Genomic DNA, 16360 nt, shown 5'->3' with positions numbered 1-16360 from the left:
TCAATATAATGTGCATTTATTTTCTACTTTAAGCATTATAATAACTGGTTTAAAAATGCAAAAGCTTTTAAAAAGACCTGAACTGGTCTACAACTCAAAGCCTGTATCTTTGCGGATGTGGCTCTGGTTGAAGCGGGGAATACGTTCATCGAGGAGCACTCCCATCTTCAACAACATGCCTGTGGGAATCGGGCGAGCGTTGCGGGAGACGTACACTTTCTCCAGCTGTGCATCCATGGGAGAGGGCTTAAGTTTTGAGCACGAAGGTCCAGTCAAACCGGGAATGCACGTCACCTGCACTTTATAATACAGCAGTCCATGATTGAGTGCACAGACTTCATTGACCACACCAGATTTCAGCTGAAAATTACATGCCCCAAGCTGTTCTTCTGAACTGGTGTCCTCATCAAACACCTCCAGCGTCAGGGTGATAGAGCGAGTAAGGTCCTCAGGTCCAAGACGGAAATGAGAGTTCCACTTAGGAGAGTTGTTATCCAGTATTGTGCCCGTCTTGTCTCTGAATCTATTATTGAGGCTCAGTTTGACGTATCCATCTGTCTCATCCCAGAAATCTCCATATAAACCGGTGGCTTTTATCACAGTAACTGTGACTTCAGCAGATCCTTTCTGAGTGGGGCAGCAGTTTGTGGACAACTGGGGGTTGTTTATGCAGCTGCACTTGCACGGCTCCTTAGATTTGGTCTTCACACCAATATTACATGGGCTTGTGCACTTTTTCAGCAGGCCCCTCTGGAGGATGTAGTCCTTGATGGCATTGCGCAAATGTGCTTTTGCTTGTCTCTTCTCTGGCAGCAAATTGTGGATGGACTCGAGTGAGTAGAAAATGATATCAGGGTGAGCAGGAAGAGATGCAACCCACTCCTTATAGGCATTTGGGTCGTTATTAGATGAGAAAAGGAGGTCAACACTCTGAGTGTAGCCACCAATCACATTTGTATCCCTTTGGAAATGATAAAAAGAAATTATGGTTTTAGAATGATTAAATATTTAATATATTTTGGCATAATGTAACCAAACGTATGTGATGAGCAGAACAAACCTGTCACTGAAGCTGCTAGCAAAGCTCTTTTTGCTCAAAGACTTGTCCCTATACTGCTTGCAGTGGTGAGCCTCAGCCTTCTGGTTTGCAACCGGTCCTTGGCTGACAGAAGCCTCCGTATCAAGACACATCTTCACCTCGTCCACACTCAGACCCTGTAGGGACGCCTCACACTCCTTGATGCTGGTCACAGAGCGAACCTCTCCTCCAAGAGTCACCTGAACACAGCCACAATATATTCAGTCTACAAAACCACATGTGTTTTCTTTCTAAAACTTTAAAGGTTGAAGTGGATGAGTCTGCTCCATACTCTGTTGTGGAAATCTGATATTCACCTTAGTGATATAATGAGTACCAAACTTGTCAATCAGCTTGTAATAGAGGTGTTTTGAAGACTCATCATAGATCTCAGGGAGACTTCCAAATTCTTTGACTAGCTCTGGGTGCAGGAGTGGACTGTTCGAAACTCTATATCTAGAAGACAGACCATAAAGTAGATCTCAACAACAAAGATGAATGATGGTGTGCTTGTATAATATTAAATATAAACCAACTTGAGACAGCACTGTTAAACCACACAGCCTACCTGTAATATCCACATGAAACAGCATGGCTGGTGAAGCTGAACTTGTCTTTTTTGGTTTTCTCCATTGAATATTCAGCCAGCTTGGAGTTACTGCCTGCCAGCATCAGTGATCCCTGGACTTTTGGAGTCAATATGTGCAATTCTGTCTTCCAGTTGTTCTCAATAGAGGAGGAGCTGGAGCTGACCAGGGCCTCACTAGACTGGTAGACGGAGCTAGACAACTTCATTTTGCACTTCTGAGTCGGTCTCCAGTCCACCACAGAAACTGGGAGCTTCTGTGTTTGACCTTCCATGTAGGGATTTTTACACAGAGTGCAGGACTTGTCCTTCTTGAGCCAAGTGCTCATGTCGAGAACGAAGGCCCCTTTCCGTTCCATGGTGGTTATGTCAAAGCCTTCTCCTGCCAGGTCAGATCCTGGAGTGAAGTCTACATCACGACACTGAGACTCACTGGCATTGAAGCAGCTCTGAGTGGATGGAGGAGGAAGACTTGCAGCAAACACGGCCCAAATCAGCAATGTCTTCAGCATGGCTGTATCTGGTGTTTGTCCTGTTTCTGTATTCTGAAGCAATGATACAATTCTACTTAGCAATGATCCAAAGTATGCTGATGACCTGCATTACTGTCTGTGACATAAATACTGACTGCTTCACCAAGAGGAAGATATTGTGTGCAAGTAATCCAAATAATTGAATACATGATCTACCATTAAACAACAGACTCCTGATTCAGAAATCTTCTTTATTTCTGCCCTCATAGAACTCCTTCCTACTTTTTTCAGTCTAAAATGCAATATTATATAAAAAAAATATAAAATGAATGAACAATTAATTTATACATTATTACAAAAATTAAATAATTATTTTGTTTAATAAAATCCTGAACAGTGTTTTAGGTTGATGGTATCCCAAGTTTGAAACCTAATCACCCAGTGTTAATGTATTCATCGATAGAGACTTTAAAACACTTTTGTAAGTCGCTCTGTATAAGGGCAGAAAATATCAATTTTAATTAAAAGTTTGAAATATAAATTTATCATTCAATATATTTGCTGGAATAAAGTTGTCAATATACACAATTAAAAAATAAATTGTGAAAATGTCCATTAAAAGTGGACGTAAATAAAATTTAGGCATCATTTTGCTTACCTCGATGTAATTGCGCAGATATAACCTGTGTACTTATATCTGAAGCTCTTCTAAGTGAATGTTCTTCTTTAGTTCTAAACAGGGTATTTATACACAAAATCAAGACATGGGCAGGACCACATTTACTTGTCCATAAATAGTCAAAAGTTTTAAGAAAATGTGTGAAAACCTGTGTGTGTAAGGTGTTATTATTCAATACAGATCTGTCACGAGTGTAAGTTTTCTGTGTAGAGAACAGAACACAGTACTGTGTATAAAGCAAAGGTTTTAGGCAGGAGTTCAAACATGCTGTAAAATAAGAATGCTTTAAAATCTGTGTCTGGGAGAGACCTTGCTGAGACAGTAGAAGAACCTTGTGTCTTGTTGCTATGCACAGATTTGACATGGTGCCTTAGTTTTGCCTCAGTATAAGTTTGTTTATTCCTCACCCTCCTTAGTTGTTTCTGTTTCAGTTGTGTTTCAGAAATTGGTTATCATTAGCACCTTCTTGGTATAATTGGTTAATGACACATCTGACTCTGCTCCTATAAAATCCTTGACTTTGTGCTCAAATTCTCTGTTGATGCTGGTTTGAGCCAAAGGGTCCTCACACCAAATATCAATGTGATTTCAATTTTTTTTCTGTTTACTCTCCATATTGATTAAAATAAACAATTAAAATATATTTTAGTATTATCTAAATATATCTTTGAAAGCAGTCTTACTTTACCACATTTCTTCACACCTGCTTAAAACTTTTGCACAGTATTGTATGATTTATTTTACTCTACCGGCTTTTTATGGAACCAAACCTGCTCTAGTATACACGTCTTAGCTAATCTAAGGAGACACCAGGTACTCCTTAATGCTGGTGACAGAGGCAGCTGGAGGTGCTGGTGCTGAAAAGTGACTTGCTGAACTGGTAAATGGAGCTGGACAGTCACTTTTGACTTGCTCTTGAGTCCACCAGAGAAACCATGAGCTTCAATATATGTCCTCCCATCTAGGGATTTTTACACCCATGGCTCAGAGGCACCAAACTAAGGATGAAGATAGACTGCCAGGACAGGTGGAGGAATAGCTGAATGGGAGGAAGAAGTGAGAGAGAGTGGAATAAGCAGAGGGACTTCCTGGATATACCACAAAATGGTCCTCAGCCAGCTGAAACACTTCTTAAAGCAATGACAGACAGTGGCACTGGACTCTACTACTCTCTTCCAGTAGCTGCTCAATAAACTAATACTAAGTTGACTAAGTACTTCCACCTCTGCAAGCAACCACCTTTGACAGTTGTCTCAGAGCTGTTGGGCAAATGTAAAAGTGTGGCTGAGCTCCTGGTACTCCAGCAGGCTTGCAAGCTAGGCTTCCCCCTACAGTGGCTGTAGCATGCAGACAGCCCAAGGTGACTCTGAACACCTCCACATGGCTGCTGCACACACAAAAACATCCATCAATGCATCCAGGTCATACTGCAGTCCCACTTTCCAGAGCTTGATATGGGGGATAGCTGCTTTAGCCATTGATGGAGTACTGACCAGGTTTGGACCTGGTTCTAAAGCACCTGTCAGTCCTCATTCTGGGCTTTGAAAAGGCCATTGAAATGTTGCTCCTACTATGTGTGATGCAAGACTATTGTGTTTGGTGAATGCTAGTGAGGGCTGTCTAGCCTTGAAGAGGTTAGGCTTACAACAGCAGATAACAATGGGGTCCATACGGGTAGCCTAGTGGTTAAGATGTAGTACTACTGATTAGAAGGTTGTGAGTTTGAATCTCAGGTCCACCAATCTGCCACCATTTTGCCCTTGAGCAAGGCCCTTAACCCTCAATTGCTCAGTTATATAAAATAAGATTAAAATGTAGGTCTTTCTGGATAATCTAAATGCTGTTAATTATAAATAGTTGGATGACGCACATATGAGTATTTCAAAAAGTATGTAGGAACTCATCAAACATAGAAGGTTCTCTGGTCTGATGAGACCAAAATGTAATTTAAAGCGTCATACATTTGGTGGAAATTTTAAAATTGGACAATACACTGAGAGCCCCCATCCCCATTGATGGTGGTGGCATCATACCGTAAACCTGGGGTCACCAACCTTTTTAAGACTGAGGGCTACTTCAAGGGAACTGAGTAGTACGAAGGGCTACCTGTTTGATACAAACTTCCTCAATAGCAAAATTGTTCTGTGTTTGTTCTTGATAAAGTTCATGTTAGAAAAGGCTGATTCACTGAGATAGGTTGAAGCAAAAAGGCAGGCAACTTTCATAGCTGCTGTGCATACACCACTGTACTTTTCTGTGTCCACAAGGCACAAAAATTTTTTGATGCAGACTGATGGGCTTTGAGGTGGAGGTCATTTTGCAACGTTAAAGTTTCTATCTCTGTCCTGCATCCAAGTTGAACAGAGCACTTAGTTGCTCAGCAGTGCATGTCATGTCCATTTGCATGAAAGGATTTGTAACAAATGACACACATGGCTCAAACTGATCAAAGTCACAAAACCTGTCCTCAAATTCCTGTCCTAGTCTTGGGATTTACTCTTCTATAGCTTTATCAAAAATTGCAGATGCAGAATCATTGTCATTTAACACTGAATGCACAGAGAGAAAGTGCACTAGTTTTTTTCTCTGTAAATGCATAGAGAAAATGTTCATCTTGGCTTTAAATGTGTTTACTGCACTTATCATGTAGCCTGTATTCAACTCATGGGTTTTTTCTGTCCTTAATGTGCTGCCGGGTGGGTAGTTAGCATTGAAACTTTCGTGACACGTACTGAAGTGTCTTGCCACATTGTGCCACGTAGCTGTCGCAACAGTCATCCCGCAAATGAGACACACACACACACACACTTTACTTTGACTGAGGTAAAAAAAAAAACCTCTTCCTCCCAAACACTGTGAAAATGGTATGTTTTCTGTCACTTTTCTGACATGTTTTTAGCAGTAAATCACATCTAACTCCTCATCCTTGCTACACCGCTTCCTCGTGTCAGAAAGAATTTTTTTTAGACGGAGTTGGTGACCCCTGCCCTAAACACACTGCCAAAGACACACTGAAGTGGTTCAAACATAAGGACCAGAATGAGTTTAGGACAGCCCGGTCAAAGCCTCAACGTCAATCAGATCAAGAATCTGTGGCAAGCCAATGGTTTCCAACAAAACTAAGAGTATTTTTTTAAAAAAAAGATTAAGTGAAAAAAAAAAAGGAACAGCACCCAGGAATTTCTACCAGCAATTCATACCAGTGTTCAGCTCTGTGGATTTACCCTTAACATCAATCTCAAGAAGAAATCCAAAACCCTCAAATGAATTATTAAACCTGCTTGGATATTTACTGCTGAATGTCATCCACAGAGAAAAAGCCATCTACTGTGTGCACACTTTGCATGGATCCAAAACACACTCTTGAGTCTCCCTTTTTACAGTACAGCCGCTTAAATATTGGTAATTTTCATCACAAGCTGTGGCGAACACCTGTGAACAATACAGAATGGCCGAGCTGAAGGGCTGAGCGACATCCACAGCCAAGCGACGTCCACAGCCGAGCGACGTCCACAGCCGAGCGACGTCCACAGCCGAGCGACGTCCACAGCCGAGCGACGTCCACAGCCGAGCGACGTCCACAGCTGAGCTGAAGGGGTGATCGCCGTCCGCAGCCGAGCGACGTCCACAGTCGAGCTGAAAGCCAGAGCACAAACCCCCAGGCACAGTGACCAGACCCAAGTCCAGAAAAACCAGAAGGGGGGGGGGGGGCGGGGGAAATCCTCCGCCACGAAGCAAAAAACCAGACAAAAAAGATCTTTGGAAAAAAAACGGGCCTGCAACACTCCCCGCGGACAGGAAGTGGGAAGTGGGGTGGCATCCTCCACGGGAAACCAGGAAGTGAAGCGACGTCCCCTACCGGACAGATGTGGGGCGATGTAGCAGGACACCAAGAAAAAAAAAAGAATGGCAAAAAACAGGCTGTGACATCATCCGCAGGCAGGAAGTGAGGTGGTGTCCCCCGTGGAAACCAGAAACGGAGCGGTGTCCCCCACCAGAACAAACGCGGATCGATGTCACACAGACACACACACAAAAAACAGTTGAGGAAAAAAAACACAGTCCGGAAAGAAAAAAAACTACTCCCACAGTACCGGTCCAGGCTGAACATATCCTGCTGGGTCTTGTGCAGGAGTGGCGGAAAAGTGGCGGATTCTGTCTGTCAGGGACACGGGGATAAAAAGAGATGCAAATGCAGGATAATGTAAAATAAATTGCATTTATTGACTAAAACACACGAAACATGTACAAGGACACAGACGATACCAGACAAATTGAGTATTCAAGTTTTGTCACATCAACATGCCAAAAACCGGAAACCAATGTTCTGTTGAAGAAAGCCAGTGAATCAGCTGCTTGAAAGCCGGTGAATTTAGCTGCACACAGGAAGCAAGCTGCACACAGGAAGCAAGCTGCACACAGGAAGCTCTCGCATCTTCCAATTTATATTCCTGGCTGAGTATTTTTTATTCAATTCCGAGTTATCTTGAGTCTACACTTTAATTCTTGACATCGTATTTACTTGTCCCGCAGCGTCAGCTTTTAGCCAGCGAGCATAACTAGCCTGTTAGCTCGGCTACCGCTAGTACAAGCTCTCGCATCTTCCACATTTTCATTTCACAGACTGGAGTGAGAGGCAGGGAGTTGACCTGCTCAGTCCAGTGGCTCGCTCCCACCCTGCTATCCTCCATGTCCTTTCTCATCTTTTAGAATCAAGTGATATACAATAAATAAATAAATAAACAGGTTAAATAGCCTATTAGCTCGGCTACCGCTACTACAATCTGTTGTACTTGCTCTGTAACACCATGCCGGTTACTTCTCTGCCTTTGAGTGCAGGTGAGGACGCATTGGAGCTGCACTTGGTAGAACTCCAGCTGGTTGCTGTGGAGAAGCAGATCCGCGAATTACAGGTGAAGCAGGCCGAGCTGCGGGAGCGGAAAGCCGCGCTGGAAGCTCCCCGGTCGGTCGCTCACCTGTCTCAGGTAAACTCCCAGGATGTAATTACCACTCCCTCCACCTCTACCCCGCGTGTTTCTCTGTCCAGGCCCAACACACCGATGAAGTGGCCTGCCCAGGAGCTGTTCACTCCGGTGCCAGGACACCGCAGGCCCTGGGTGCAGCAGCGGAGGACGCGTGCCGGTCCCCGGCCTAGGACCTCTCCCCCTCCACCACCGCCGGTCTTCGAGATCCCCACCCGGAACCGCTTTGCCCCCCTTCGCAAGACGGACTACGACAACGTGATCATCGGAGACTCCATCGTCCGCCACGTCCGTGCTACGGTGGCTAAAGGTAAGGCTCGCACTCACTGCTTACCTGGTGCTCGTGTTCTTGATATCTCTGCACAGGTACCTAGAGTCGTGAGCAGAAACACCAGAGCTGTGGTTCTTCATGTCGGCTCGAATGACACCAGCCTGAGGCAGTCGGAGATCCTGAAGAGGGACTTCAACACCCTGGTGGAGACGGTTCACAGCACAGCGCCCACGACGAGGATCATCGTGTCTGGACCACTTCCAACTTACCAGCGAGGAATTGAAAGGTTCAGTAGACTTTTCGCTTTAAATGAATGGTTACAGTCATGGTGTCAGGCTCAGAAACTACTCTTTATCGATAATTGGAATGTTTTCTGGGAGTGTCCTAGGCTATTCCGTGCTGACGGCCTGCACCCCAGCAGAGTTGGAGCGGAGATCCTCTCGGACCACATCTCCAGGGCGCTGAACACCTTCTGACTGGTAAACTACTCTTTAAATTTAAATCTCAATAGCCATCCTTCACCTCAGCACATTGACACAGAAAATGCACACATAGCTCACCCTATAGAAACTGTGTCTGTTCCCCGAGCAGTGAGATCCAAAAGTAAATACACGAGAAGTTCTCGAAATAATCTTACTGTAATTAGACCAGAAAAATGCCAAAGAAACAAACAAAAACAGTTCTTAAGGTTTGGACTTCTGAACATTAGATCTCTTGCACCCAAAGCACTTATTGTAAATGAAATGATCTTAGATAATAGCCTTACTGCACTCTGCCTCACCGAAACGTGGATTACATTTACATTTACAGCATTTGGCAGACGCCCTTATCCAGAGCGACGTACATAAGTGCTTAAATCTCTAACACTGAATACATTAATGCTGGTTCACTAGGTTACATACTTAAGATACCATGAGTTTAAAACATTTGTTCAAAGTTACAATGAAAAAAAAAGTGTCAAAGGGGTTTTTTTTTTTTTTTTTTTTTTTTTGTAAATGCAAAGGATAAGGAAAGAAGTGCTAGTTGAAGTGCTTCCTGAATAAGTAGGTCTTCAACCGCCGCTTGAAAATAGCCAGTGGGATTAAACCAAATGAATACATCAGTCTAAACGAATCTACACCATCAGGATATATCTATAAGCACGAGCCTCGTCTGACTGGTCGTGGAGGTGGTGTCGCCACTATCCTTAGTGATTACCTCACTGTTACCCAGAGAACACAGCATAGATTTAGTTCTTTTGAAGTGCTCGTCTTTAATGTTACACTATCGCACATGCACACGAAGAAATCCCTGATGTCTCTTGCCCTAGCGACCGTGTACAGACCCCCAGGGCCCTACATAGTTTTTCTTAGAGAATTCACAGATTTTCTCTCAGACCTATTAGTTAACTTTGACAAAGCATTAATTGTAGGAGACTTTAACATTCATGTTGACGACACAAACGACGCTTTAGGACTCACATTTATGGACTTACTAAACTCACTTGGGCTCAAACAAAACATCACTAGTGCAACTCATCGACGTAACCACACACTAGATTTAATAATATCACACAGAATAGAAGTCACTGATATAGATATCATACCTCAAAGTGATGACATCACAGACCATTACCTCATAATGTACACACTACCTATAGAACAGACTAACTGTGTCTCACCACGTTATCGACTCGGTAGAACCATTATTTCGACCACCAAAGTCAGATTCGCAAATAACCTGCCTGATCTGTCTGGACTTCTTAATGTACCCTCAAACTCAAACGACCTAGATGCAATGACTAACAGCATAGATGCTATATTCACTAGCACATTAGACACTGTTGCCCCAGTCAGATTACAGAAGGTTAGAGATAAAACACTTGCACCATGGTATAATAGTCATACTCACACCCTCAAGAGGGAGACCCGTAACCTCGAACGGAAATGGAGAAAAACTAAATTAGAGGTGTTTAGAATTGCGTATAAGGACAGTATGTCCAGCTACAGACAGACTCTAAAAGCTGCTAGGGCTGAGCACCTGAGCAAACTCATAGAAAATAACCAGAACAATCCCAGGTTTTTATTTAGCACAGTGGCCAGTTTAACAAAAAATCAGAAATCTGAACACACTATTCCATCACATTTCAGTAGTGAGGACTTTATGAGATTCTTCACTGATAAAATCGAAAGTATCAGGAATAAAATAGGTGACGTTCAACATATGAGAGCAACCAGTGACACAATCTCACCTAACACCTTTACACAGCTTTACAAGTACAGGACAGGAAGAGTTAGATAAACTTATTACTACAGCTAAATCAACAACATGTTCACTAGACCCCATCCCAACTAAACTACTGAAAGAAGTGTTACTTAAAGCTGGTGAGCCTCTTCTTAATATCATTAACTCCTCGTTATCTTTAGGTTACGTCCCGAAGTCTTTTAAGTTGGCAGTTATTAGGCCACTCATCAAAAAACCTAACTTAGACCCTAATGAACTATCAAATTGCAGACCTATCTCACACCTTCCGTTTATGTCTAAAATACTTGAAAAGGTTGTGTCTGTTCAACTGAGCTCCTTCTTACAGGAGAGCAACATCCTTGAAGAGTTTCAGTCAGGTTTCAGGCCCCATCATAGCACAGAAACTGCACTTGTTAAAGTTACAAACGACTTGTTCTTAGCGTTGGACCAAGACTGTATGTCACTATTAGTTCTACTTGACCTTAGTGCTGCATTCGACACTATAGATCACAACATTCTTCTAGATCGCTTACAATATTACACTGACCTCAGTAGTGATGAAGTGCTTCAAGAGACTTCATCACTGCAAGAGACTTGTCAGAGACTTCATCACTGCATCACTACCAGACACACTGGATCCACTACAGTTTGCATACTGCCAGAAATGCTCTACTGAGGACGCCATTGCTCATCTTCTCCACACCACGATGAACCACCTGGACTGCAGAAAAGAGAATTATGCAAAAATGCTGTTTGTGGATTACAGTTCAGCGTTTAACACCATAATTCCCACCACACTCACCTCTAAGTTGGAGGTCCTGGGACTCAGCCTGCCACTGTGTCAATAGATCCCCAACTTCCTGAGAGACAGACCACAAGCCGTACGGGTGGGCAAATACACCTCATCCACCCTCACCCACAGCACTGGAGTTTCCCCTGCTGTACTCACTGTACACGTATGACTGTGTGGCCACTTCCAACTCCACCACCATCATCAAGTTTGCTGACGGCATTGTTGTGGTGGGCCTGATCTCCAACAATGACGAGACGGCCTACCTACAGGAGACTAAAAACCTGGAGAGATGGTGCCAGGAGAACAATCTTCTCCTGAACATCAGCAAGATTAAGGAGTTGATAGTGGACTTCAGCACAAAGCAGGAGCGGTCATACCAACCACTAAACATCAACGGGACCCCAGTGGAGAGCGTGGACAGTTTCCGGTACCTAGGTGTTCACATCACACTGGACCTGTCTTGGTCCTATCAACAACACCCTGGTGAAGAAGGCCCTGCAGCATTTGTACCACCTGGGATGCTTAAGGGACTTCAGACTACCCTCTCAGGTGCTAAAGACTTTCTACACCTGCACCATTGAGAGCGTCCTGACGGGTAGCATCACTTCCTGGTTCGGGAACAGCACCATGCAGGACAGGCGAGCCCTCCAGAGGGTGGTGCGATCAGCTGAACATACCATCCACACTGAGTTCCCTGACCTGCAGGACATCTACAGCATGCGGTGCTGGACCAGAGCCAGGAAGATTGTAAAAGATCTCAGCATCCCAACAATGGACTCTTTTCTTTGTTGCGTTCAGGGAAACGCTTCCGCTCCTTGAAAGCAAACACAGAGAGAATGAGGAGAAGCTTCTTCCTGCAGGCCATTTGGAGTCTAAATCAGGAAACACCTAGGATATAGTACTGGAGCTCTCTCTCCATCTACACTCTTTTTATGCACACCTTTTTTTGCACTGACACTTTAAATCTATGAGAAAATCTACACTGGCTACCTGTTAAGTTCAGAATTGATTACAAACTGCTGCTACTCACATACAAGGCTCTTAATGGTTTAGCTCCCATGTATCTAGCTAGTCTTCTAACACGTTACAATCCTTCACGCTCTCTGAGATCACAAAACTCAGGACTTCTGCTAGTTCCCAGAATATCTAAGTCTACTAAAGGTTGTAGAGCGTTTTCTTATTTAGCTCCCAAACTTTGGAATAGTCTTCCTGATAGTGTTCGGGGCTCAGACACACTTTCACAGTTCAAATGTAGATTAAAAACTCATCTCTTTAGTCAGACGTACACATAATACATCCCATAATATTGTGCACTTTTACATCAGACTTGCACATTTTCTTTTTATGAACAGCAGATATGTTAATCTCTCTCCACTGCTTCTCTTTTTTTTTACCCATCCCAAGGCATCAAGACATTGTACCAACTCCGATCGTCTTCCGTGCGATGAAGATTTTGGACCTCCACTGACATGAGGCTGACTCTGTGAGAATCCTGAGACATCTATAGATCTTCCAGCTCCAGTTGGACTCTGTGATACTAAAGAGGAGATGTGAATTCCATGTGGTCTTTTACACCAATACAACATTTATCAGACTGTATATTTATAATCACACCCCCAGTGTCACCCATATGAGGATGAGGTTCCCCTTTGAGTCCGGTTCCTCTCAAGGTTTCTTCCTTTACCTTTATCAAAGTTTTTCCTTGCCACTGCTGCCTGAGTCACCTCAGACTTGCTCATTGGGGATAAATACATACACATTACAAACTATAGATATCTAATAATAATCTTGAATTTTTATTTTTGTTAATTCTTTATATTTCTCCTTATGTTTACCTTCTGTCCTATGTTTATGTTCTGTAAAGCTGCTTTGAGACAATGTCTATTGTAAAAAGCGCTATACAAATAAACTTGAATTGAATTGAAAAATTGAATTACTGACTCCGATAAACCCAAAGTACTTCATGTATTTTGTCACTACTATGCTGGAATAAACTTATTGTTCTTCATTACGATCTTCACCATCATTGTCTTATTTTTACACACATTTTTTTATTTCTTACATTGGCGAGCCATCCAGGAGGGATTCCAAAAAAAAGTGGGGAAAGGTAAGAAAAGCGGAATTTTCTTCTTTTACGCTGTTTGTGATTTCTAGAGTAACTGAAACGTGTTGTGTGTTTGTTATAATTCTGTTAAGATTCTAAAGTAACTGAATCAGCCTGAAGCAGTGTAGCAGTTGAATTATATCTAAAAGTGTTTCTAAAGTAAGTGAAACAATGATAGTGTAAAGATCTCGACGCATCGCGACTGTAGAGTTTAAAGCAATAACCCGAGGTAGTGTGGTGTTGTCTGACAGACTGTAACAGTGTTTTAAATTTACGTTTTAAGTCCATGTACTGTGGTTAAGTAAACGGTTAGGTTGAAATGCAAAGAAACCCGACGTACTGTGGTTTTGTCCGATGTACTGTGACAGTGTTAAACTTACGTTCAGGCACTCGCCCCCTTTTTGCAGGTTTTTCGCCTACATGACCTACCCACCAAAAAGTGGTACAGCTCCCACATACTTTGACTCTAGTTTCATATTTTTCTCTAGTTTCAGATACAAGTGTCAGATTGATTCTAGGCCTTACTGGCACAAAGTTGCAGAGACTAGAATGGAAGGTTTTTATTTCCGTCTGAGTTGTTTACCTGATAAACTGATTAATTTTATTGCTCTGGAACATGTTAGGAACCAAATAACAACTGGGGGTCATAGCCACATGTCTTGGCTTTCACCAAAAAAAATTTCAAGTCAAAAGACCCTAAAGTGGCTTCAATAAAAATATTTTTCTACGGACATGTCAGTCCGGTCATGTTTTTCTTGTTTACTTGTTTACTGTATAACTTTGAATTAAAAGAATGCATGTTCAGTTTAAAAGGCCTAAAACGTTTTTGTTTGTGAGATGTGAGTGTTAAGTGTTACTGTAGTTGCACTCGAGGCCAGACGGAGTGTGTCTGCGTCCAATGCAGTAAGACTTTTGAGTTTAAAAGCCTGACGTATTATGGCTGTTCTGTTCATTCTGCTCCATCCAAAGTACTGGAGCTGTGAATAAACAAAGGTTAGATAGCTTGTAGTCACAGAAACTGTGTAAAATTTAAAGCCTGAGATTTAAGGAAAGCTGTGAGTTTGTAAAAATGGAACAGCTGATTGTTAAGTACATCGCTAAACACGGTTCTCAGTGAATGTTTGATGGAATAGAGAATATTGTTGATAAACCGTATGAGTATGAGGGCTATATCTAAGTTTGAAAATGACCCTAAAATGCCCAAGAACAAAAAAGTACAGATTGCAAATGAACTGTAAGCAGTTCTTGCATTGTACAAAGTCATTAGAAAGACTTTAAATGCATTAAAGGTTGAAAATGAGCAACTGCAATCTAGACTAGATGATGGGATAAATTTCAGAGCGATTATTGGAAACATTTAAAACTTTCAGTGGTAATCCTGACATCACTCCGAATGATGTCAGTTTTAAATCTGCTTTGATTAACAAATGTGACTCACTCACCCATTCTACTGTGTCGATGTTTGTAACCCATCTCTCTGATTATAATGACATCATTGCTAAAATGACACAGTTTTTCAATAACAATGCTAACGCAAAGAGATCCCATCCTGTTTCAACAGTAGGTGTTAAAAACCTCTATTATATTAAGAATATTAAGAATAGCACCAGCCAGGTTTCCCGGAAAAAAGAGAACTACACTACTGGAGATAGAAAGGAAAGACTACCCCCTTGTAACCCTGATAACCTCCTGGTGTGTTATTCATGTGGCAAAGAGGGACATATTTCAAGGGAATGCAAATTTCCCCTTAAGAGAACAGGCCCCAAAACAGATTTAAACCAGTTACAGGCTACAGTAAACAGACTGAGAAAGAAGCTCAAGAATCTGTGTAACTCCTTGCCTGTTGTTTTTCACCAAGCCACTCATCAAATTTGGAAAAAGTCAGAAAAACAAAATGTCACAAATGTCACACTGTCACAAATTTGAAAGTAGTGATGATGTTGTGGTGAAGAATTACCAAAATGAGGGCCCATGGTCTGCTCACTGGGAGAGACCATGCAGAGATTCACATCACAAGCTCTGCCACAAAACTAAAAACCAACAACCTGGTAAGAGATCATTCTACAACAGCATTCCTGAGGTATCACAGTGCTGTTGCAACCAGTTAATCCACCTTCTTAGAGAACATCTTCAATTAAATAATCCCAAGGAACAATTGTTTGAAAGGATTCTTAGCATGGACAATTTGGGAATATTACAAAAGAATGGATTAATGTAACAAAAGGACCTACCAAGGTTTATCACACAGTTACCATCAGGAGAATGGAGAGGATTGGACACAGAACGCTGTGACAAAACTACATTGGTTTTATTTGTGAGTGTGATGCCTTGGAAAAATAAGCACCCCACACTAACTATGAAGCTTGTGATATCAACCTAACGCATGTCCACAATAATTTTACAAGAGTAATAGTTTTAAACAGGAGAATCCTCTCAATCCTCAGTTCTATCTTTGTTAATGATAACCACATGACAACACTTTGTGTAGAATAGAACATAGAGTTTATTGATCATAAACAGGAGGAGTTATTGTTAAGCCTATTCTGTACATTTCTGTTTAAGTTTCTAACAGAACTGAATTAACCTGACGCTGTGTGGTGACAGAGTTGTATGTGAATTGTTGTTTCTAAAGTAACTGAAGCAAAGTGCTGAAGCTGATAGGTTTCTAAAGTAATGAAAATTATTGTGTGTTTGTTATAATTCTGTTAAGATTCTAAAGTAACTGAATCAGCCCGAAGCAGTGTGGCAGTTGAATTATAGCTAAAAGTGTTTCTAAAGTAAGTGAAACAGTGATAGTGTAAAGAGCCTGACGCACTGTGGCTCTGTAGAGTTTAAAGCAATAACCCGAGGTAGTGTGGGGTTGTCTGACAGACTGTACCAGTGGTTTAAATTTACATTTTAAGTCCATGTACTGTGGTTAAGTAAACGGTTAGGTTTTAACACAAAGAAACCCGACATACTGTGGTTTTGTCCGACGAACTGTGACCTCACCTCAGATGTATAGTGCTTGAAAAGTCTTCTGTGTCTGTTTGTAGAACAAAACACATATGAATTATCTTAATCAATGTTTTATTTTGAATCAAATATAAAAAGTAAGAGCCAGTATGTTGTTCTGCCCTGACGGACACACCTTCTAACTCAAAATCAAGTGCACATGTAGCTCCTCCCACA

The 16360-nt window shown here is 42.1% G+C and overlaps 1 protein-coding gene across 2 annotated transcripts; it reads right to left on the bottom strand.

Moving 5' to 3' along the window:
* LOC113662627 (perforin-1-like) lies at positions 1–3259 on the bottom strand. 2 transcript variants are annotated; one of them, XM_027177621.2, is made up of 5 exons: positions 2796–3259; positions 1647–2209; positions 1396–1534; positions 1061–1278; positions 1–961 (listed from the first exon to the last, which is right to left on the bottom strand). In XM_027177621.2, exons 2-5 carry the CDS (start codon positions 2174–2176, stop codon positions 88–90), a joined length of 1761 nt encoding a protein of 586 aa, XP_027033422.2. In that variant the 5' UTR covers positions 2177–2209; positions 2796–3259; the 3' UTR covers positions 1–87. The 2 variants fall into 2 exon arrangements, with proteins under 2 accessions (XP_027033422.2, XP_027033431.2); XM_027177630.2 differs by lacking the exon at positions 2796–3259 and having other exon boundaries at positions 1647–2415.
* Between the last annotated feature and the right edge of the window lie 13101 nt (positions 3260–16360).

Source organism: Tachysurus fulvidraco, chromosome 15 (genome assembly GCF_022655615.1).
Source record: "Tachysurus fulvidraco isolate hzauxx_2018 chromosome 15, HZAU_PFXX_2.0, whole genome shotgun sequence".
In the NCBI taxonomy this organism is placed as follows: domain Eukaryota; kingdom Metazoa; phylum Chordata; class Actinopteri; order Siluriformes; family Bagridae; genus Tachysurus; species Tachysurus fulvidraco.
Note: the sequence above shows the minus strand (reverse complement) of the source record. Positions and strands in the feature narration are given on the sequence as shown.

What these genes read in the sequence shown, in the direction of transcription:
- LOC113662627 (XM_027177621.2), bottom strand. Translation starts at nt 2,176, where the DNA reads ATGCTGAAGACATTGCTGATTTGGGCCGTGTTTGCTGCAAGTCTTCCT. An exon ending in GTTTCATGTGGATATTACAG is followed by an intron (nt 1,535 to 1,646) that starts GTAGGCTGTGTG and finishes TCTGTCTTCTAG; the next exon opens with ATATAGAGTTTCGAACAGTC. An exon ending in GCTAGCAGCTTCAGTGACAG is followed by an intron (nt 962 to 1,060) that starts GTTTGTTCTGCT and finishes TCATTTCCAAAG; the next exon opens with GGATACAAATGTGATTGGTG.